The sequence below is a fragment of the Mastigoproctus giganteus genome, chromosome 9, assembly GCF_048544385.1.
Source record: "Mastigoproctus giganteus isolate SK-2022 chromosome 9, ASM4854438v1, whole genome shotgun sequence".
NCBI classification, from domain to species: domain Eukaryota; kingdom Metazoa; phylum Arthropoda; class Arachnida; order Uropygi; family Thelyphonidae; genus Mastigoproctus; species Mastigoproctus giganteus.
The window spans coordinates 190,232,826-190,258,044 of NC_143583.1; the positions used below are offsets into that span (position 1 = coordinate 190,232,826).

At 36.9% G+C, this 25,219-nt stretch overlaps 1 protein-coding gene across 2 annotated transcripts in view; it reads left to right on the top strand.

Annotated features, from left to right (window-relative positions):
• Positions 1-25,219, top strand: part of LOC150080972 (putative ATP-dependent RNA helicase DDX10) — a 274,251-nt gene that overhangs the window by 98,241 nt on the left and 150,791 nt on the right. For both annotated transcript variants that reach the window (XM_090381935.1, XM_090381936.1), the window contains exons 5-6: positions 3,270-3,390; positions 24,861-24,975. In XM_090381935.1, coding sequence (XP_090238061.1) covers positions 3,270-3,390; positions 24,861-24,975 — 236 coding nt within the window. The remainder of the gene's footprint in view (positions 1-3,269; positions 3,391-24,860; positions 24,976-25,219) is intronic.

Genomic DNA, 25,219 nt, shown 5'->3' on the forward strand with positions numbered 1-25,219 from the left:
CAAGGGGGGGGATCAAAATGTGACAAAAGTAATTACAGGCCTGTTGGTTTGACTGATAATCTGGGGAAAATAATGGAGTCACTGGTTAAAGAAACACTGCAGGATCATCTAGAAAAGACTGCAGTTATAGTTCAGACATAGCATGGGTGTGTTAAGGGGAAGTCTTGTCTGACCAATTTGATTGGATATTATGATGTGGTCACAAAGGAACTGGATGCAAAAAATAATTCTGTATTTCTGTTGCACATGGAAGACTACTGTAAAAGTTGAAGCAGTATGGCATTAAGGGCAAGTTTGCTGCTATGAATAAAGGGATGATTGAGTGGGAGAAGAGAGAGTGGTAATCAAAGGACACTGCTCTTCGTGGACTAATGTTATTAGTGATGTCCCTCAGGATTCCATGTTGGGCTCGTTTCTATTTTCTGTATTTATCAATGATGCTGATAAAGGTATATCAGGCTAAATGTAAAAGTTTGCAGACGATACAAAGGTTGGTAGGGTTGTTAGTGACAATAAGGACAGTATGCTACTGCAACAAGATCTGGAAAAGTTGAGCAGATGGGCTGACAGGTGGCAACTGAAGTTTAACATTGACAAATGCAAAGTGCTGCATGTGTGTAGCAGTAACCCCAGATTAACATAACAACTCTATGGTACTACACTCAGAGTAATGGAAAATGAAAAAGACCTGGGCAGAATTGTGCAGTCAGATATGTTTTCTGAGCAGTGCAAAAATTCTGCAAGAGTAGCTCATGGGGTCTTGTTAATGATATGTAGCAATTTTTCTTATATAAAGCAATGGTCAGGCCACAACTTGAGTATTGCATACAAGTCTGGAGGCCTCATATTAGGAAGGATGTGGAGTTTCTGTTACCAAGAAAGGCTTAAGTTCTGCAAATTGCAGAGTCTGTAGATGAGGCACCTGTGAGGTGATTGAGGTGTATAAGGTCTTGAATGGTTTGTGCAAGCTCAACGCTGATGGGATTCTTCCTTTTGTTCAGATTCTGCACCTGTGGGGGCATAAATTCAAATTGAGGAAAGACAGTTGTAGAATAGATGTGTGGAAACTTGCCTTTAGCCAGCGGGTGGTTGATTACTGGAACAAACTTCCATCTGTTGTTGTGGAAGTTGACAGCTTAAATAAATTCAAGGCTGAACTAGACAAACCTTTGGAAGGAATGGATGGGTGAAATGGGAAGTTTTTTTTTTTTTGGCTAATGCTATATAAGGTTACTTTCTTGCATTATGTGCCTCTACTAATGTTAATGCTAAACAGCTACTCAACTACATTTGATAAATTAATTGCTAAAACTGTGGTAAGACAAAAGAAAGACTCATTTGGCTGCATATCACCTGGGTCAATAAGGTTCCCACTGTGCTTGTTGAGGTAGCTCAAACATGAGTGCTAAATGTGCTGCAGGAATGCACATTTTTTGATGGCAAAGAAGTGGAATTATCAGAAGAACTAGTCAATATGATATTAGGGTAGTGGGTATCGGCATATTCCCTCCTATTCTATGAAGTTCTTATACTGATATCAGTAGACAAACAAAATTAATATTTGGCTGAGAAACAATTAACTTCCTTTACTTATCTCTTGGCTTTTGTTTAGAGTTCCTGCTTCTAATTATTACAGGTCTAGGAAAATCTTCCTGTGTCCAATTGTTAGTGTAACAGTGCTCAGTTTTGTTTAGCATTTTAAATAATATCATATGACAACTCCGAAAAAAAAGAATAAAAATTACAATTCATTAGCACACCCATGTGTTCATATGATGTCAAAAAATGGAGAATCCATCTTTTTGGTTCAGTTTGACCCCTCTGTCATAATGGAGATATGAACATAATTCATATCTCCATCACTTAATAATAACATAATTTTTTTTTATATCTTTTTCTTTCACAAAAAAATAACAAAACTACATTAAAATCAATATTTTAAAAACTTCTATGCATTTATTCTTGTTTTTGTTAAACTAGTCTACCATAATTTTTTTTCTCTAAATAGCACTTATACCATGTTGGTTTTTTAAGTTAGTTTATTTAGCCTGTTGACTAAATGTACTATACAATTGGGTAATGTTTTGAGAACCTTGCCAGAACCCATCATCAGACCATATTTAGCTGCACTAAGTATGGCCTGATGTTAACAGCCTTCTGCAAGCTGGAGGCTGTCATGTATGGTCTGATGATGATTTCTGGCAAGGTTCCCAAAATCTTACCTAATTATATAGTACATTTAGTCAATAGGCAAAATAAACCAACTTAAAAAAAACTCATGTGGTATTAAAGGGAAAATTTTCATAGAAAATCACCATATTTCTAACTATATTGGTCTATGTTGCAAAGTAGGAATATGGGATAACAGAGTTGTTATCTGTAACATACAGCAACAGTTTTTCATTGTATTTGTATGGTAGAAAGCTAATTTAAGTCTTTCAGTTAGATGCCAAAGAAATACTACATAAAATTTTAGAAAATGTACACATAAGATTTTTCATATATTGTATAGTGTGGAAAAGGTAATACGTTTGCTTTTTGTCCTGTATGTAGATGCTAATTTTTCAATTTTGATATGTGGAAAAAGTGATATAATCAGATGTTTCAACAATTAAGATATGAAAAATTGCCAAATTATTGCATTTCTGTTGTATTGCTAGAAATAAACGAAAAATTGATCTAGCATTTCCTGATAATGAAATTACAAATATGGTTGTGGAAGAACAAAAACCTCAAACATCATTCATGAAATTGCAGAGTTAGGGAAAGAAGATGATAAGCAATTAAAACTAACAATTTAATTTATCAGGCCTGAGGAATGCTAGTCCTTTTGGTATAATACCATTTTCAAAAGTTTTTCATATGAAATATGATTTTTTCATATGAAAAAATTCATATAGAACTTTGTTGATGATAATGCTGCCATTGCAGCTATCAAGATGTGGCTTGTGAAGGTTATTGATATACATTTTGTATCCATTGTTGTTTCAGCTATCATTGCTGGAAGAATGTCTGTGATAAACCTCAATGATAAAAACATTGAGGTTTATCACAGACAGGGAATAACTAATATGAGGACCTTAAAGCTGTATTTTTAACAGTTTTATGATAGTTTATTTTTTTATGTAACTGAATATTTTAATTGTTTTAATAAAAGTGTCCTCTAATAGTATCCTCATTGTTATTTATATATCATCAATCAAATCATTAAAGTTCTTGAAGATTATTATACCTTTATTAATTGTCACTGCATCTTTGATTTATTCTAGGATTTAAAATTTGAAAGAAAACGAATGGATAGATGTAACATCATTATATGTACCCCGGGGCGTCTTCTACAACATATGGATGAGAATCCACTCTTTTCTTGTGATAACTTGCGAATTTTAGGTAAAACAGAGAATCCTTTCAAATATATTTATATTTTAAAGATTTAATCTTGTTCTTAATAGTCAGTGATAGGTTAAGAATGTGAAGGCTATAATAGTAACTGACTGTTGAGACATACTGAGTAATTGACTACTTATGAGGTATACTATTATTGAGAAAAAGGGAGGGATGACTTTCAGATGGGAAGTAATTATCTTATTTTCATGCTGTATATTGGTCAGGTTCATGTATAAATGTATACTGATAATAAATTTAAATTTATTACTCCTGGCTTAACAAAAAAAAGGCAATTAATCATTATTCTGATTAAACTACAGTGAAACCTCTCTGAGACTACTACCTTCGGTTCCACATGTATTTGGTCTTTTATAAAGGCAGAAATATATAAAGAAAATTTTAATAGGACAATAGAAATAAGTCTTATTTTAAGAATATTTTATTGAAACTGTAAATTATTTTTTTACATTAATTATAAAAATCTTAAAACTAAACATAATATAAAATATGTATTTTTATTTTTTGAAATATTGGGGTAACATAGTTTGTCTGGATGATTTTGTTTATTTGTTGAATTATTTCCTTTTCTAAAATAGTTATAAAATCATTTAATAATTGTAACATTTTATTATTACCTATATTGCAAGATAAATTTTTAGGTCCTAACGAAACAATGTTTACACTTTTTTTAATTGGAATTTTAATTTCTTAAACATCCAATTCATTGTTTGTATTTGTATTTTGATATAAATTGTCATTGTTGTCAATGTTCCTAGCAAAATCATAAAATTCTTCTTCCCAGGTTTCTTTGACATTTTTACATGTGACTAAATCTTCTTCAAATTCCATATCGATGGTCCCATTTATGCTATCTAAGTTGAACAATTTCTTTTTCTGTTTCTATAAGATTGGTTCTGACATCAACCTCCATGTTAGTATTACAGTTAATTCCACATTTATTGATACACTTTTGTATAGTATTTTCACTAACACTATTCAAATGTTCAAAAATGTTTGCTAGAAATTTTTTTTTTAACTACTTCAACATTTTGTACTGTGTGCATAATTTTTATACTAATGTAGTTAAAATATATTGATGCCAGCTATCTTTGACTGTTGATACCGTAGTCCAGTGGTTGACAAACACTTGATATATTAGCAAGAAGAAATAATAAATTTACATTACTTAAATTCAAATTTTTGGTATGACATGAAGAATTATCTAATAATAGTAAGATCTTCCTATTTTCTTTTTTAATTTTTTTTTTTTTTTTTGTCCAAATTGTGAAGCCATTCATAAAAAATAACACTTTTTATTGGCATACCAATCAACATTCTTGGATGTCATTCATTTTTAAAAAATCTTGGTCTAAGTTCAGTACTAATTATGGTTCTTTCTTTTTTTTTGTCCCAAAGAATTTACACACAGTAAAATTGTCACTCTTTGTTTTTCTTTTTTATAACCAAAATAATTAGAACCTTTGAACATGAATGATTTACTTGTTAAAACATGATAAAAGAGGCCAGTTTCATCTACATAAAGTTGTCTTTTGGTTCATATCGTTGTGTTAAAGATTGCAAATGCAAAATCACATTATTTTCATCTACAGATGCACTTTCACCACACAGTCTTCAAAACAATGTTATTTCTGTTACAAAACTTAATTCTTCGTGCTGGATGAATACTTTTTACTGAAATTACTCTAGCAAGAACACTGCAAACCAGGCAAGTGTTAGTTTCTCATTAATTTCTTGTTATGGTTGATATGTTTCTTGTTGAATATTTTTATTTGCATTCCGAATCCACTTTTTTTTATTATTTTTTCTTGTAAAATTTTTTGAATTTGCGTTTTGTTACAATTATACTTTTTTGCCAGCTATCTTTACAATAAATCCTTTACTGTGTCTTCTATAATTTTCACTCACATTTCTAAATTTAAAATATTTTCATTTTGCTTTTTTCTGCCATCCTGTCTATATTCAAAGATGGATAAATCAGAAATAAATGAATGAAATACCTATTTGGTGTCAATATTTATACAGTTACATCAGAAATTCCAGTTCATAGAAATCTGTGAAAAATGCCGGCTGCCAAAAAACAGGATTAACAGGCTTGGTTAGGTAAGACAATTGTTATCTTAGAGAGTTATAGATTCCTATAAATCTATGGAATACACCAGCCACCAAACAACAGAATTAACGGTCGCAGTTGAGTCAGAAAGTGGTCGCCCTAGAAAATATAGTTGTAATACACTGGACACTTATTTAAAACTGTTCTAAGAAATATTGGTCTTTTTAAAGGTGGTCTCATTGAGGTGGTGGTCGCTTATAGGGGTTTCTGTATTATCATAAAAACATGCAGAATAGCACTTTTTATGTAACTTACCCCAACTGACTGCCGCAATTCAAAAATTATTGTGAATATGATTTCAATCCACTAATAACTTTGTCCGTGCTCCCTCTTCCCTCGCATTCCTCCATCCCTTTATTCATAACAGTAACTTGCCCCTAATGCCACACTGCTCCAATTTGTACAGCAGTCTTTTGTGTGCAGCAGTATCAAAAGCTTTTTTTTTTTTTTTTTTTTTTTAATTTTTGAACGTATATGATGTCAAAATTATTTTTTTATTAAATTCCTTTGTTACTGCATCATAGTATCCAGTCAGATTGGTTAAACAGGGTTGCCCCTTAAGAAATTCATGCTGCGACTACACTAAGTGCACTCCTTTCTAAATGGTTGTACATTACTTATTTAAACAATGATTCAATTCCTGGAACAGACTCAGGCTTATAGGTCTGTAATCACACATTTCACCCGCTAATCCTTCTTTATGAATTGGGGAAATATAGACACATCTCCATTCCATAGGGATCTTCCCTGAATCCAAGGATGTTCTTATAATTATAGCCACATTAGATAGTATGAATCACAGCTGTAATACTCAATATGTTCTACGTTGATAATAAAATTAGTAAAATAATAAGAGGAGTTTACCTCAATATAGTACGTAGAACACTTCCGTATGATACCCTCCAGAAATAAAAACGAAAAAATCGACAACTTACCGGTACATTAGAGTAAAATATAAATAATTAAATAATCAATTTAAAACAATTCAAATCAATTTAACACAATCAAAAATCAAATTAACGCAATTAAAAGAATCTAACGAAAATATTCAAAACGATTTTCCTTCCTGAAGCTGACAACGCTTTTCAACTGTATGTCGTATGTTGTCAGCTTCAGGAAGGAAAATCGTTTTGAATATTTTCGTTAGATTCTTTTAATTGCGTTAATTTGATTTTTGATTGTTTTAAATTGATTATTTAATTATTTATATTTTACTCTGATGTACCGGTAAGTTGTCGATTTGTTTCGTTTTTATTTCTGGAGGGTATCATACGGAAGTGTTCTACGTACTATATTGAGGTAAACTCCTCTTATTATTTTACTAAAATTATAGCCAAAGGATTGCTTATCACTTTTGTTGGCTCTCTTTGTATAATTGGATAGATCCCATCTCTCCCATATGCCTTATTTATTTTTACCTTCAATTTCTCTTCCACTTTCCTTTTAGTTATCACCAAACCATTAACTCCTTGTCAGAATTTTATATAAAATTCTGGCTTTTACACACCTAAAAAATTCCTCATATGGGAATGTATATGCAAAATATCTATTCAGTTTGTCAGCAGACTAATCAGAATCATTTGTTATGCAATTCATATCTAGCAGATATGAATTGTATAATTCATGTGATTTATTCTTTTCCATCTAGTATTAATTAACATAATTAAAGAAGTCTTTGCACTGTTTGCCAGAGACTTCTTGTAATCTGCCTTAGCTTGTCTAATCTCATTTGTGCTTGATTGCAGACCAGTTCATATTTGCTGTAGATTATTAGTGGAGTCCCACAGGGTTCGATGTTGGGTCCACTGTTCTTTTATATATTTATCAATGATATTGATGAAGGTATATCAGGCTTAATGTCGAAGCTTGCAGATGATACAAAGGTTGGCAGGGTTGTTAATGACAGTAATGACAGTAATGACAGTGTGCTACTGCAACAGGATCTAGAAAATTTGGGCAGATGGGCTAAGAAGTAGCAACTGAAGTTTAGCCTTGACAAATGCAAAGTACTGCATATGGGTAGAAGTAACCCCAGAGAAACGTATCAACTGTGTGGTACTACACTTAAGGTGGTAGAAAATGAAAAAGACTTGGGAGTAATTGTGCAGTCAGATATGAAGTTTTCTGAGCAATGCAGACAGTCTGCCAGGGCTGGTCATGGGGTTTTGTCGATGATATATATAGGAATTTTGCTAGCAGGGAAAAGGAGGTGATTGTCCCTCTGTATAAGGCAATGGTCAGGCCACGCCTTGTGTACTGCGTACAGGTCTGGAGGCCTCATTTTAGGAAGGATGTAGATTTGCTTGAGCGTGTACATAGAAGGGCAACAAGATTGGTGAAGGGAATGAAGGGATCCTCTTACCAAGAGAGAGGCTTAAGTTCTGCAAATTGCAGTGGCTGGAGACTAGGTACCTGCGCAGTTATCTGATTGAGGTGTATAAGGCCTTGAATGGGTTGAGCATGCTGAATTCTGATGGGATTCTTCCACTTGTTCAGATTATGAACCTAAGGGGGCATAAATTCAAATTAAGAAAGGACAGATGTAGAATAGATGTGCAGAAATTTGTCTTTAGCCAGTGGGTGGTTAATTGCTGGAACAAACTTCCATCTGTCGTTGTGGAAGTTGATAGGTTGAATAAATTTACGGAGGAACTGGACAAGAATTTGGAGGGAATGGTGTGATTTTTTTTTTTTTTTTTTTGGCTGATGCTGCATAAGCTCATACACTTGCTTTACGTATTCATCCCATGTATTTTTATTCTTGGCCACTAATCTCATCAGTTCATTCAACGTCAGTTGTGGTTCAGGCCTTGAACAGTATCTCATAATTAATGTAAAAATTCTGACTTCTACTGTTACTTTCCTGAATGCTTCCCATTTAGAATTTTTATTTGGTAACATCATCAATTGGTCCTACTGAATAGAATTTAAAAACTGTTTGAGATCGTTGTAGTTATCTTTCTTAAAGCAAAATCCCTCCCTTTACTGTTGACAGTAGTTATATCTTTATGTAGCTCCCACATCGTACACTAATCACTGCTCCCAAGTGGTTCCTTTATCTAGAAATTCTTAATATATGAAGAGTCACTTCTTGATAATCAAATCAAGAATATTGCTTTCTCTTGTTGCCTTTTTTTACATGCTGGTGTCAAAAACATTCATCCATTGAATCCAGAAAAGTCTTGATATTAGGTAAGTGACTGGATTTCAAATCCCTCAATCACATTCATATAGCCTATAATGCACTCCTACTTTTATTTTTGTTTTCCCAAGTGCTTATATCACATCAAACTGACTCAATATTGTGGCCATCTACATCAGCTAGTTGCACTGCCTTAGATTCTATTTCTTTCTTAGCCAAGAGCATAACTCTCCCTTCCTCCTTATCCTTTCTGTACACATTATACTTGCTATATTCAAATTACACATCCATTATGTCTGAGTGGCACCATGTCGCTGATATGTCCATATTTGATGACTTAACCAGTACTTCAAATTTATCAAATTTGTTTACTACACTTCTAGCATTTTTTTAGTTTATACACTATGCAAGTACATTGAGTTGACTTTGCATGAGCAACACCGATCTAATACCTCATGGGGCCATCTTCTGCCTGTAACACAAGCCCATACACATCTTGCATGGACTCCATAAGGTGTTGCATTGTGGCCTATAGTAGTGCTATCTATGCATTGCACAATGTGTCCAGTAATGTCCACTCATTGTCATATGGATGGACATAGCATCAGATATTATTTCCCATTAGGTCTCAAACATGCTTAATTGAGATCAGATGAATTGGGCAGCCATGATAGAATAGAGAATTTATTGCCATGTTCCTTAAAAAGGTTTACAACCTTCCAGGCCTTGAGGCCTGATGTATTGTCTTGTTAATAGATGCCAGATAAAATGTCATCATGAAGTGGTTTACTTAGTCAGCAACAATATAAAGATAGGTGTTCCTGTCAAGCTACTGATTAATGGGACCCAGGGAATACCATGAAAACAGTTCCAAACCATAACACCACTGCCTACAGCCTGCCAAATGTGAACTGTGCCTTGCCCTCATATTACTTTCTTCAAATATGGATATGCCTATCAGCATGATAAAGTTTGAAACAGGATTCATCAGGCCAGACAACAGATTTCCACACGTTGCTGCTGATATGCCAATACAGTGCACAGTTTCTTGTTTCTCTGTTGTGTATGCATGAGTACTTGTGACAGCTATTGACTGCCATAGCCTATACAAGCTAATGTCTGGCTCATAGTCCATGTAGATGTTGGTCTTGCTATTCCTATGTTGTACTAGGTAGTTAGCTGGGCCACTGTAGTGTGGTACTGCTGTGTTAAAAAATAAAACCCAATGCTCAAATTGGGAGTCAACCACATGTGGCTGTCCCACGTTGTCCTTTGGCTGGTCGTTTGACTGCTGCTGAGTAAGTCAAGGTAGACTTCCTCATATTACTTTCTTCAAATATGTATATGCCTATCAGCATGATAGAGTTTGAAACAGGATTCATCAGGCCAGACAACATATTTCCACACGTTGCTGCTAACCTAACCTTTGATTGTTGCTGAGTAAGTCAAGGTAGACTTGTGCCACCACAGAATTGGAGCACTTAACTGTGTTGACTATTGTTGAGATACTGGTACCTTCATGTCTTGGTCTCACAATCATTCCACATTTGAAGTTGGAAAGCTGTCAGTGCCAACCCATTCTTCCTCACAGAAACTCTTAAACTGATCACCATATGTGCGAATTGCAATCTTATTTGGCCATTCCCAATTTTTGAACCCTCACTGGCATCACAGACCAGTCCATTCTTACACAAGGGGAGTTGCTAATGCAAAGCCAACTGTGTGTGTGTGTGTGTGTGTGTGTGTGTGTGTGTGTGTGTGTGTGTGTGTGTGTGTGTGTGTGTGTGTGTGAGAGTGAGTGAGTGAGTGACTGCATGCGTGCCATTGATATATGACATGAGTTAATTTTTTTAATCCTGACTTTATGTAAATTAATGTAAATTAATTTAAATTAATTAATTAAAACAAAATGTAACAAAATGTAAATTAATTATTTATCAAGACTCTTCAGCAGAATATATTGGCAAGGGCATATTCTTACATTTTGTTTGAGTCAGGATTAAAAAAATATGAGTGTGTTGGCTGTATGTACAGGACAATCCTAACCATACAGCCAACACGCTTGATCTTTTTCTCACAAACAACCCTTCTAAGTACACGGTCGAATGTGTATGACATATCCAAAAATTTCATTACTACGTACAGTATGTCCCCCTCTCAGCCCCCACTTTTTCTCACTGTTGAATACACCATGAATTGTCAAATTAATAGAGTAAGCTTATCTGCAAAAAGATCTAAACCTCCCAAACACTTCCTAGTTCATTTCACAAATATACGTGGTCTCATTTCTAATCTCAACGATGTCCATTTCCACTTGCAGTCTGCCAAACCCCATGTACTTTTTCTGACAGATCTCAGTTATCGGTTGATTCAACTACTGCTCATCTCAGTTGCCCAAATTATTCACTGTATGATTATTTTCTCCTCAAAGGTGGTACTTGCGCATACGTCCGTTTCGATATTTCTTGTTGGAGACTTGGTAATTTGGAATCTCCTCTCTTCGATCTTCTCTGGCTTAAAATCTCTCTACCTCGTTATGTCAAATTCATCTGTTGTCTCTCCCATTCTCCCAACTCCACTAATCACTTGGAGCTCTTTGACTTCCTCTCTTTGCAAATTGACTTCCTTCGGTCCAACTTTCCTAACAGTGAGGTAATTTTCCTTGGTGATTTTAATGTTCGCTACTCCAGCTGGCTTCCGTTTTCTAGTCACACCGACCCAGGTGGTCGAGATGCTGAGGCTTTTGCAATTGCTAATCATCTTGCACAGATTGTTCAATTTTTTTATTTTTTTTTTATGTGAACCCCAAACACGAGAGGTATTAGAACCTATAGTACTTAGTACCGTGCTTGGGTTGTAGGTTGAGAAGATGAAAGAGGAATATTTGTTCACATTGGACTTGAACTTCTGTAAATTGTAATTTTCAGGAAATACATATGAAGGAAGGTTGTTCCAGAAAACTGCCGTTTTCTGGAACACTGCCGTTTTCTGGAAATGACGAAGATGAAAAGTTGGTTCTGTGGGTTTGAAGTTGGACAGTAAATGGATGTTGGCTGGTGGCGGCACGTGTTCGAGCTGTTTTGAAGGAGAGAGCGGGAATTATAGAAGCCAATTCAGAAGAAAAGTGTCCATGGAAGTGTCTGTAGAAGAGGCATGCAGCAGAAACAGTGCGTCTATGAGAAGGCGAGTGGAGAGACTCTGTTAGAGATGACTCATTAATTAACCTAACTGCCCTCTTCTGAATGGAATCAAGAAGCCTGAGAGAGGTTTTGAGGGCACCACCCCAGATGTAGCAACAATATTCCATGGCAGGGTGGATTTACGATTTATACAGAGTGAGCTGCTGTTTGGAAGAAAAGTAATGCTGAGAGCGAAAGAGAAAATCAAGTTTTTTAGATGCAGAGGAAGCAATATTTGTAATGTGCTTGTGCCAAGAGAGACTAGAAGTCAGGGTAATCCCCAAAAGAGAGATATCATTTTGCCTAGAAATCGGAGTGTCACTAAAGATAAGCATAGGAGCAGAACAATCCTTTTTGTGAGATATAAGACAAGACTGAGTTTTAGAAGGGTTGAAATCAACTAAGTTGTCTTTGTCACACTGGAGAATTACCTGAAGATCGGCATTTAAGGAATTGGTAGCAGATTTTTGAGAAGTTGAAGCTGATTGAGCGGGACAAGGTTTCTCAAAATGGAAAGTGGAATGCAATGTGCTATCATCGGCAAAACTATGGATAGGATTTCCAGTCAATGGAAGAAGGTCATTAATATACAAGAGGAAAAGAGTGGGGGAAAGAACTGAACCTTGGGGGACATTAGTGTCCCCCAAGGTTCAGTTCTTTCTGGCATTAGTGGAGAAGTTAAAAGACAGAGAGCCATCTACCATCACCCTCAGTGAGCGATCAGAGAGAAAACTGGATAACCAATTACCAAAAACAGTTGGCAAACCATGAGATGGAAGCTTGTTTAAAAGACCTTTATGCCAAACACGATCAAAAGCCTTTGAGATGTCAAGAGCAACTACTTGTGTTTCACTGAACTTTTCCATTGAATTAGTCCATAAATGGGTAACATAAGCCAGAATATCACCAGTGGATCGACACTGACGGAATCCATACTGGCGATCGTTGATCAGACGGAAGGTTTCTAGATAGTTTAAGAGTTGGTGGTTAATTGATTTCTCCATTACTTTAGAAAGAGTAGAAGTAATTGCAATGGGAAGATAATTGGATGGGAGGGATTTGTCACCCTTTTTAGGAAATAGCTGGATATGAGCAAATTTCCAAGCAGAAGGAAAAACACCTTTGGAATAAGAAAGTGAAAAAAGGCGGCAAAGAATAAGAGTAAGTTCAGGAGCACAGGTTTTGAGAACAAGTGGAGAAATAATATCAGGACCTGGAGCTTTCTTAGCATCAAGATTCATCAAAATCCTTCTGATATCCTTTTGACGGAAGACCACAGGAGGCATTGAATGGAGCGTGTTGGGAATGGTGAGAGGTGTTTTACCAAGGTCATTAATACATGAGCTGGAAGAAATTTGGCGTTCTAGCAGGTCAGCTTTATCCTTGGCTGAAGTGACAAAAGAACCATCTGGTTTGGACAGAGGTAGGAGCAGAGATGGGCAAAAGTTGCGGCCCATAGTTTTGGCAAGAGACCAGACTGCTCGGCTACCATTAGGGCAAGAAGCAAGTTAACCTGTTCAAACTCTAGTTTGGACTGATTAATAACTGCTTTACAATTGTTGCGAGCTTTGGTGTAGGCAGAAAATAACACTGAAAAATTAGAAACAAGTCAATTATGATATGCAACATTCTTCTCTTGAACAGCATTAGCACATTTATTGGAAAACCAAGGTTAAATAAAGGATGAGATTTTAAAATGGAGTGTGGGATAAAGGATTCCATTCCTGCAAGAATAATTTCACTGACACGATCTGAGCAAACTTTGACATCAGAAGTTTTGAAACAGTAATCCGACCAAGCAAAAGAAGAAAAGAAGTCTCGCAGGTCATCCCATTTTGCATTCTTGTAATGCCAAACCACACCAGGTTGGGAATAGCCATGAGATAAAGGTTCCATTGGAGAAGAGACAATCACCAAGTTGTGATCTGAAGTGCCTAAAGGAGCTCTCACTTCGACCATGTACTTAGAAGGGTCGTTTGTGCGAAAAAGATCAAGCGTATTGGCTGTATGATTAGGATTCCGGTATTCTTGTAGGTAAATGAACAATCTGTGCTAGATTGTTCATTTACCTCTTGTTCATTAGGTCATTGGTAATTGCAAAAGCCTCAGCATCTTGACCTGCTGGGTCGGTGTGACTAGAAATTTGGAAGCTAGCTGGAGTTGTGAACATTAAAATCACCAAGGAAAATTACCTCACTGTTAGGAAAGTTGGACTGGAGAAAGTCAAGTTGCAAAGAGAGGAAGTCAAAGAGCTCCAAGTGATTAGTGGAGTTGGGAGAACGGTAGAGACAACAGATGAATTTGACACAATGAGGTAGAGAGATTTTAAGCCAGAGAAGATCAAAGAGAGGAGATTCCAAATTGCCAAGTCTCTGACAGGGAATATCGATGGACAGGGCAGTGTCGAGTCAGTTTGGTGTGACATAAGCATAGGGAAATCAAAATTGAGAGTAGGAGTGTGCTATAGGCCTAATGACTCTGATGAGTATAATAAGATATTGTACAGGGAAATAGAGTAGGCCAGTAAATCAGAGAGTCTTATAATGGGGGATTTTAATTTCCCAGATATTGACTGGAATTTGTGGGTTGGTCACTCGCACACTAGCAAGGCTTTTGTGGATTTATTGGATGATTGTTTTCTACATCAGCATGTTCGTGAGGCAACAAGAGGGAGCAATACTCTTGATCTGATTATCAGTAGTGATTCTTCATGCATTAAGAATCTGCAGATAAATGAACCACTAGGTGGCAGTGATCACAGTGTGTTGAAGTGGGATTTACTCAAGGAGGTAACTACCATCAGAGGTAAAGGGAAGGGTTTTTGTTTTCGTAAAGGCGACTATGATGGTCTGAGACAGTATTTAAATTCTATACAGTGGGACCAACTGATGATGTTACCACCAGAAACTCAAAATGGGAAGCATTTAAGGAACTAATCTTGGAGGCTACCAGGCTTTACGTACCAACTAAGAAATATTGTTCAAGATTTAGGCCTAAATGGTTGTCAGATGAACTAATGAGACATGTGGCAGAGAAGAAAAATGCATGGGATACATACAAATTAATGGGTGACATGGAAGCCTATGATAGATATAAGTTGGTCTGTAACCAAGTCACAAAGGAGATTAGGCAGGCAAAGGCAGACTACGAAAAATCCTTGGCAAAGGATGCAAAGAAAAACAGAAAAGAGTTCTTTACATATTTAAATTCGAGAAGGAAAGGGATGAATCAGATTGGTCCACTGGATATTGATGGTTCAACAGTTGAGGATCCTGCTCAGGTGGCTAACAATCTAAACGAGTATTTTGCATCTACATTCACGCATGAGGAGTTATTCAGGAAGCAGAATGATGTAGGTAAAGTAAACATTGGTAGTGAGCTGGATGATTTTGTAATAACTGAGAGGAAAGTGGAGGAGAGATTGTTGAGGATAAACATAAAAAAGGCACCTGGGGTGGATGGGATCTATCCAGTTATATTAAAAGAGGCAGCAAAGGAAGTAAGCAAACCCCTAGCCATAATTATGAGAGCTTCTTTGGACTCAGGGGAGGTACCCATAGACTGGAGATGTGCAAATGTAACCCCAATTCACAAAGGAGGATCAAAGGCTGACACAAGTAATTATAGACCTGTTAGTTTAACTTCTGTTCCAGGTAAGTTAATGGAGGCTCTGGTTAAGGAAGCACTGCAGGATCATCTAGACAAGAATTCAGTTATAGCTCAGACGCAGCATGGTTTTGTTAAGGGCAGGTCTTGCCTGACCAATTTGATTGGATACTATGATGTAGTCACAAAAGAACTGGATGCAGGGAATAACTTTGATATTATATATTTGGATCTTAGAAAGGCTTTTGATACTGTTGCACATGGAAGACTACTGCACAAATTGGAACAGTGTGGCATTGGAGCCAAATTGCTGCTATGGATAAGGGGATGGTTGAGTGGCAGAAGACAGAGAGTGGTAATCAATGGACACTGCTCAACGTGGACTAATGTTATTAGTGGAGTTCCTCAGGGTTCAGTGTTGGGTCCGTTATTGTTTTCGGTGTTTATGAATGATATTGATGATGGGATATCAAGTTTAATGTCCAAGTTTGCAGATGATACAAAGGTTGGCAGGGTTGTTAAGGACACCACTGACGCTATGCTGCTGCAACAGGATCTGGAAAGGTTGAACAGATGGACTGAGAGGTGGCAAATGAAGTTTAACATTGACAAATGTAAAGTACTACATATGGGAAACAGTAACCACAGAGCAACGTATCGACTCTGCGGTACTACACTGACAGTGGTGGAGAATGAAAAGGACCTGGGGGTAATTGTGCAGGCAGATATGAAGTTCTCTGAGCAGTGCAGACGAGCTGCAAGAGTAGCTCATGGTGTCTTGTCAATGATATACAGGAATTTTTCTAGCAGGGATAAGGAGGTGATTATTCCCTTGTATGAGGCAATGGTTAGGCCACATCTTGAGTACTGTATACAGGTCTGGTGGCCTCATTTCAAGAAGGATGTAGAGCTGCTGGAACGGGTACAGAGAAGGGCAACAAGATTAGTGAATGGAACAAAGGGTTGCTCTTACGAAGAAAGGCTTAAGTTTTGCAAATTACAGTCTGGGGACTAGGCACCGGCAAGGTGATCTGATAGAGGTGTATAAGGCTTTGAATGGTTTGAGCATGCTCAATGCCAATGGGATTCTTCATCTTGCTCAGAATAATCACCTCAGAGGGCATAAATTCAAATTGAGGAAGGACGGATGTCGGATAGATGTGCGGAAATTTGCCTTTGGCCAGCGGGTGGTTGGTTGGTGGAACCGACTTCCATCGCTTGTTGTTGAAGTTGATAGCCTAAACAAATTTAAAACTCAACTGGACAGGTATTTCGAACGAACGGAGGGGTGAAATGGGAGTGGGATTTTTTTTTTTTTTTTTCTTTTGGCTGATGCTGAATAAGCTTGCTTTCTTGCATCATATGCCTCTACTAATGCTAATGCTAATATCAGAACGGACATATGCACAAGTACCACCTTTGAGGAGAAAGGAATCATACAGCAAATAATTTGGGCATCTGAGATGAGAAGTAGTTGAATCAACCGATAACTGAGATTCTGTCAGAAAAAGTACATGGGGTTTGGCAGACTGCAAGTGGAAATGGACATCATTGAGATTAGAACTGAGACCATGTATATTTGTGAAATGAATTAGGAAGTACTTGGGAGGTTTAGATCTTTTCGCAGATAAGCTTGCTCTATTAGTTTGACAATTCATGGTGTATTCAATGGTAAGAAAAAGTGGGTGGGACATGGTGTATGAAGTAATGAAATTTTTGGATATGGCATACACGTGGTAAGAATATACCCAGATCCTTGACATAACGTGGCCTCGACACTGCTCCCCGCCTGCACACTACTCGGACTCTCTCCAGTCACTATCTGGCATAGTAGAGGTAGCAAGATTATACACTAGCTGATCCGGAAGCCTCCTAGAGAGTTACCAAGAGGTTCGGTCCGGTGTACTAACTAGCGGCCGGCCTGCGAACACCGTTTTAGAGCTGTACCCTCGAAATGTAAGGAATATTGGATCTCGCCACAATGTTCATCATATCCTCAAAAGTCATCAATCATACTGCAAGATGGAAGAGGTAGGGAAGGTTGACCGGAACTTAGCTCGAGACTAAACATGGGTTCCACCACTTCAAGCCTCCAATAAGCAAAGTGGTGGTATTTCACTGGTTGATGAGAGTTATCTACCACCTAGTAATAGACCTAAAAGAATACCGGACAATCCTAACCATACAGCCAACACGCTTGATCTTTTTCTCACAAACACCCTTCTAAGTACACGGTTTAAGTGAGTGGTCCTTTAGCCACCTCAGATCACAACTTGGTGATTGTCTCTTCTTCAATGGAGCCTTTATCTCATGGCTATTCCCAACCTCGTGTTCTTTGGCATTACAGGAATGCAAAATGGGATGACCTGCGAGATTTCTTTTCCTTGGTCGGATTACTGTTTCAAAACTTCTGATGTCAACATTTTCTCAGATCGTGTCAGTGAAATTATTCTTGTAGGAATGGAATCCTTTATTCCCACTCCACTTTAAAATCTCGTCCTTTATCTAAACCTTGGTTTTCCAATAAATGTGCTAAGGCTGTTCAAGAGAAGAATGTTGCATATCGTAATTGGCTTGTTTCTAATTCTTCAATTTCATTTTCTGCCCACACCAAAGCTCGCAACAATTGTAAAGCAGTCATTAATCAGTCCAAACTAGATTTTGCACAGGCTAAGAGAAGAAAACTTGCTTCTTGCCCTAATGGTAGCCAAGCATTTTGGTCTCTTGCCAAAGCTATTGGCTGCAACTTTTGCCCATCTCTGCTCCCAAGTCTGTCAAAACTAGATGGTTTTGTCGTCACTTCAGCCAAGGATAAAGCTGACCTGCTAGCATCCCATTTCTCTTCCAACTCATGTATTAATGATCTTGGTAGAAAACACCTCCCACTATTCCCAACACTCTTCATTCAATGCCTCCTGTGGTCTTCTGTCAAAGGGATGTCAAAGATTTTGTTGGATCTCTATGGTAAGAAAGCTCCAGGTCTTGATGGTATTTCTCCACTTGTTCTCAAAACCTGTGCTCCTGAACTTACTCCTGTTCTATGCTGCCTTTTTTTCACTTTCTTATTCCAAAGGCGTTTTATTTTGCTTGGAAATTTGCTCATATCCAGCCAGTTCCTAAAAAGGGTGACAAGTCCCTCCCATCCAATTATCATCCTATTGCAATTGCTTCTACTCTTTCTAAAGTAATGGAGAAATCAATTAACAGCCAACTCTTAAACTACGTAGAAACCTTCCGTCTGATCACTGATCACGAAGATGGGTTCTATCAGTGTTGATCCACTGGTGATATTCTGGCTTATGTTACACATTTATGGACAAATTCAATGGAAAAGTTTGGTGAAACACAAGCAGTTGCTCTTGACATCTCAATGGCTTTCGATTGTGCTTGGCATAAAGGTCTTCTAAACAAGCTTCCATCTTATGGTTTGCCAACTATTTTTGGTTATCTGGTTTTCTCTCTGATCGCTCACTGAGTTTAATGGCAGATGGCTCTTTGTCTTCTAACTTCTCCACCAATGCTGGTGTACCCCAAGGTTCAGTTCTTTCTACCACTCTTTTCCTCTTGTATATTAATGACCTTCTTCCATTGACTGGAAATCCTATCCATAGTTTTGCCAATGAGAGCACATTGCATTCAACTTCTTGAATATCTGCTACCAATTCCTTAAATGCCAATCTCCAGATAATTCTCCAGAGGGGCAAAGACAACTTAGTTGATTTCAATCCTTCTAAAACTCAGATTTTGTCTTATATCTGGCAAAAAGGATTCTTCTGCTGCTATGCTTATCTTTGGTGACACTCCCATTTCTAGGCAAAATGATATATCTCTTTTGGGGATTACCCTGACTTCTAATCTCTCTTGGCACAAGCACATTACAAATATTGCTCTATACAAATCGCAAATCCGCCCTGCCATGGAATATTGTTCCCACATCTGGGGATGGTGCCCCCAAAACCTCTTTCAGGCTTCTTGATTCCATTCAGAAGAGTGCAGTTAGGTTAATTAATGATTCATCTCTAACAGAGTCTCTCCACTCGCTTTCTCATAGACGTACTGTTTCTGCTGCATGTCTCTTCTACAGATACTTCCATGGGCACTGTTCTTCTGAATTGGCTTCTGTAATTCCTGCTCTCTCCTTCAAAACAATCCGAACACGTTCCACCACCAGCCAACATCCATATACTGTCCAACTTAAAACTCACATAACCAACTTTTCATCTTCCTCCTTTATTCATTCAACTGCTGTTTTCTGGAACAACCTTCCTTCATACGTATTTCTGAAAATTACAGACTGCAGAAGTTGAAGTTTAATGTCAACAAATATCTTCTTTTGTCTTCTCAACCTCCAACCCAAGCACGGTAATAAGTATTATAGGTTCTAATATCTCTCATGTTTGGGGTTTTCATAAAAAAAAAAATTTCGTCTGCATTCAAGACTTGTTGAGGAAGGTAATCCTCCTTCTCAATGAGTCTTGGAAATCCACCTTAAAGTTTTCAGCTGTTTCCTGATCAGTACTGCATGCCTCTCCATGCCTTACGGCACTTTTAATATCGGACCATTTTTCTAAAATGGTCAAACCAACCATTGTCTTTGAAGTTCCAATATCGCGTATCACTAGTTGAAAGTGTTTTATCTTTTTAGTCCTCAAAAACCTGCTTTGCACATTTTGCTTTGCACATTTGAAATGAATTGTCCAGGAATTGTATCACCTTTCATTTGTTTTTCTTTTATCCACAGCAACAAAAGCCTTTCCATTTCTGCAATGAGTTCTCTGCCTTTTTGGTCTGTGTTAAGAGTCATCACTTAATTTAACTTTTGTAAGGGTTTTTTTTTTTTTTTTTCATTATGGTCAAAGTGGTTAAATGGGAAAAACCATATTAATGCACCAATGAACTAATTTTCGCACCATCATCATGTTTTTTCCCTATTTCTTTTTTAATTTTAATTGACAGTTTCTTTTTACTGTGCTCTTTAGGGGCTATATTATCAGTTTACACAATGTTGTACGTTCAAGAATAATTCAATACAGCAAATTTATGGAAAGCAAGCACAACACAAAAAATCACTTAACTAAAGGATTCAAAAACAAAACAAGTGCCCAACACGTTTACAAATGCTGCTATTGGCTGAGAGAAAGGACCATGTTGTCCAGTCGGAGACAATCGTAAGCCATTGTAAAGTGAAATAAGTAGGCATCAGTGATCACTGGTTAGAAGAATCAGCCACTTTATAGAGTCAAATTTCAAAAAACCAATTCAAATCATTAAAATGCACTACTCCTTCACCACACCGTTTATTGCTGTGTTTGTTATAAGGATCAGTTTTGAAAGCATTTGTGATATTTTTCTAAAGCACATTTCTGGAGGTCACTACCATAAATCAATAAAAATAATTTGCAGTTTCCATTTTATTCGGCTTTTCAGTTAGTGCAATCTTGATTATAAATGGGTAGTAAACTCGGTCTTATTGCATTTGTGATAATATCGATAACTGGAATTCTGTGAGTTTTTATGTTATTATGGTAAAATGTAGTAGTAGTAGTGGCATGTGATGCAAGAAAGCAAGTGCAGCATCAGCCAAAAAAAAAAAAAAAAAAAAATCACACCATTCCCTCCAAATGCCTGTCCAGTTCCTCCTTAAATTTATTCAACCTATCAACTTCCACAACGACAGATGGAAATTTGTTCCAGCAATTAACCATCCGCTGGCTAAAGGCAAATTTCCGCACATCTATTCTACATCTGTCCTTTCTTAATTTGAATTTATGCCCCCTTAGGTTCGTAATCTGAACAAGTGGAAGGATCCCATCAGAATTCAGCGTGCTCAACCCATTCAAGGCCTTATACACCTCAATCAGATAACCGTGCAGGTGCCTTGTCTCCAGCCACTGCAATTTGCAGAACTTAAGCCTCTCGTGGTAAGAGGATCCCTTCATTCCCCTCACCAATCTTGTTGCCTTTCTCTGTACATGCTCAAGTAAATCTACATCCTTCCTAAAATGAGGCCTCCAGACCTGTATGCAGTACTCAAGGCATGGCCTGACCATTGCCTTATACAGAGGGACAATCACCTCCTTCTCCCTGCTAGCAAAATTCCTGTATATCATTGACAAAACCCATTAACCTGCGCTGGCAGCTTGTCTGCATTGCTCAGAAAATTTCATATCTGACTGCACAATTACTCCAAGGTCTTTTTCATTTTCTACCACCTTAAGTGTAGTACCACACAGTTGGTACATTTCTCTGGGGTTACTTCTACCCATATGCAGTACTTTGCATTTGTCAAGGTTAAACTTCAGTTGCCACTTCTTAGCCCATCTGCCCAAATTATCTAGATCCTGTTGCAGTAGCACACTGCCATTACTGTCATTAACAACCCTGCCAACCTTTGTATCATCTGCAAACTTCGACATTAAGCCTGATATACCTTCATCAATATCATTGATTAATATACAAAACAACAGTAGACCCAACACCGAACACTGTGGAACTCCACTAATAACATTAGTCCATGAAGAGCAACACCCATTGATTACCACTCTCTGTCTTCTCCCACTTAACCATTCTTTTATCCATTGTAGCAACTTACCCTTAATACCATTCTGCTCCACTTTGTACAATAGTCTTCCATGTGCAACAGTGTCAAATGTGTTTCCTCTTCACTGAAATCATATAAAAAACATAAATAAATTTTCAGAATCTTCTCTTCATTCCTGTTTTTTAAGCTTCATTTAATTGAATTAAAATTAAATTTGCAAATGTGATCACAATGACCTGCGCTTACTACATATCGTATAGGGAAAGGTATTTTATTACAGAGAGTCGTAAAGTGATTTGATCGTACAGTGAACCCATCATAAAGCGGGGGTCCACTGTATTTGATACAGTGATACAGGTGAAGGTGTCTTCTTTCTTTCTGTTAGAGCAGCACAACCTAAATCATAGTGGGATCACAATTAGTATGGTTCAAGTTGAGATATGTAGGAACATGATAAATCATGAATCATTGAAATATAACTATGGGGAAGTACCTTAGGTAGATAATTTATTGAATGCCCCCTAGTATGTGTGTGGTCCTTAAGGTGCACAATGAAAAACATACGGGGGGGGGGGGGTTGAAAAGTTTGTGGCCTGGGTGTGAAAGGGTAGTGATATGTTGTTAAAAATTTCTGTACTTGAATGTATAACACTTCTTCAAATAGTAACCCACTAAGTTTCATCATGAGTTTCAATAGTTTTTTTTTTTTTTTTAATTTGTGTTTTGAGGTTAAAAATGTGTGAATGAGAAAGATGAACAAAATCAGATATTTGCAAAAAAATATTTGGGAGACTAAGACCAAAGGCAATTCATTCATGAAGATATGGTTGCAGCATTGTAGGGGGATGCCCCCTTCCTATTCCATGGTTAAGAAGTGGGCAGCAGAATTTCAATGAGGAAAGGAGAGCCTGGAAGATGATTCATGCTGTTGAAGACCTGCAACATCTATCACTCCAGAAATTGCTGACAGTCTGCATGATCTGGTGATTAGTGATTGACAAGTGGCAGTTTAGTATCTTGGGGATCTCATCTGAATGTGTGTACCATGTGATAATATAATACTGGAGATTCTTGCTCTGAAAAAGGTGTCAGCACACAAAGTGTGCTGACACTTTTGTTAACAACTGTTGTGCATCAAAAGATGCATAGTGATGCAGAGATCACTATGCATCTTTTGGTCCCAAAGTTGTTAACAGCATATCACAGATGCATATCACATATCACAGATGACAACACAAAAGTTGTCAAGTCAAGTGATCATTTGCATCATTTTTCAAGCAGGTAAATCATTTTCAGCAAGAGATAAAGGAGCAATTCAAACAGTGGAAATACAGCTCTTCTCCTCCAAAGAAAGCCAGTTTGATTCCTTCTGCTGGCAAGGTGATGGCATCTGATTTTTGGAATTCTGTTAGTGTTGCTAGGGGATTAACTTCAGAAAGGCCAGACAATCACAGGGGCATATTACATAGACCTTTGAGGCATTTGCATGAAGACATCAAAGACTAACCTTTGCTGAGTAAACCTCAGCAAAGGAGTCTTATTCCACCAGGACAATGCATCTGCTCACAAGTCTGTCATTGCCATGGCTGCACTACATTAGTGTGCAGCCTTGAAATCTTAGACTTGTCTATATTCGTCAGATCTAGCACCATCAGACCTTCACCTATTTCTAATTTGAAAAAATACCTCACTGGCTTCCATTTTCTCCATCTCTGATTTTTTGGTGTAAACTTTCCACAGGTGTAGCAGAAGGAATCAGGAATGTTGACACACTGATATGATATTTTGTGAAAATAATGTTATATTATTAATAGTAATAATAATAATAATAGCCAACATGTTGAGGATAAATTAATAATTAAAGATAAATTACAGTTTGTTTTATTTGGTTTTTAGGAGCATTAGCAACTAAGGCCATATTGCTCCGGGATATGCGGTGGTCATTCCCTGACCTTTCCGAATCCTCCATGTTTTGTGGTGACGGGCTCGAACCCCGGTCTAATCAAGAAACGTGTGCTACGCACTTCTGCTCCTTCCCACCTCTCTATGGAGCCGCCATAAATTACAGTAATACTTTTTGATTAGAAATTATAATTTAGGCATAGTCTGTATGCCAGTTAAATGCATTGTGCAAGTGTTTTAATGATGATTTTTTGAAAACTGGCAGTGATTTTTAATCCTATCAAATAGGGAATAAAACTCTGCTCATAGTTTTCAGTCAGTAAAAATTAGCATTAGCATTAGTAGAGGCATTTGATGCAAGAAAGCAAGCTTATGCAGCATCAGCCAAAAAAAAAAATAAAAATAAAAAAATAAATAAAAAAGAACGCTTCCACTTCACCCCTCTGTTCATTCGAAATACCTGTCCGGCTGAGCCTTAAACTTATTTAGGCTATCAACTTCCACAACAAGGGATAGAACAGACTTCTATGTCTGTTCCACCAACCAACCACCCACTGGCATTATGTAATCACTGTTATGAATTAATAGTAGCTGATATATATCCTTTCTTTTGTTTAGTATTTATATCTGTTGAAATTAAAACTTTTGAAAAATGATTGAAATAGCTGGGGTTGAAATGGTTGAAGGAGCCATCTCCTCAATAGATTTTTTTGTCTTTCTCTTCTCTGCAAAATATTTTTAGTGCTTATGAGTGTCAAAAACAAAACTTCTGAAGTTCTTAGAACATTGTTTTCAGTAAATAAATACACATTTGTGTTTATTTATTAATTGTGGGAAAATGTTTAAAAATTAATACATTGTACATTAGATGACATTACTTAGATGTTTATTTGATTTAATGTTATCATTAAAGTGTTTTTTTTTTTTTTTTTTTTTTTTACCTCTCTCTCTCTCTCTCTTCCCCCCCTCCAGTGCTTGATGAAGCAGATAGGATTCTTGACATGGGATTCCAAAAGACATTAAATGCCATCATAGAGAACTTGCCCCCATGTCGACAGACTCTTCTGTTTTCTGCCACACAGACAAAGTAATATTAACTAATATTAAATATTTAGGTTACTTTAAATATTGAGCATTTTGTGTAGGGATGATTCTTTTATGCTTTTATAAACAAGTTTACATATTAATAAATGATGGTAAAGTTTCTGCTTTTATGACCACTAACTTCTTAGTAATGTACTTTATGGAAGCTTTTATTTAATATATTTGCTGGCATAATTTATGTTCCTCATACAGTGCCATATCTAGACTTCTGTCAGCCCGGGGCAAAA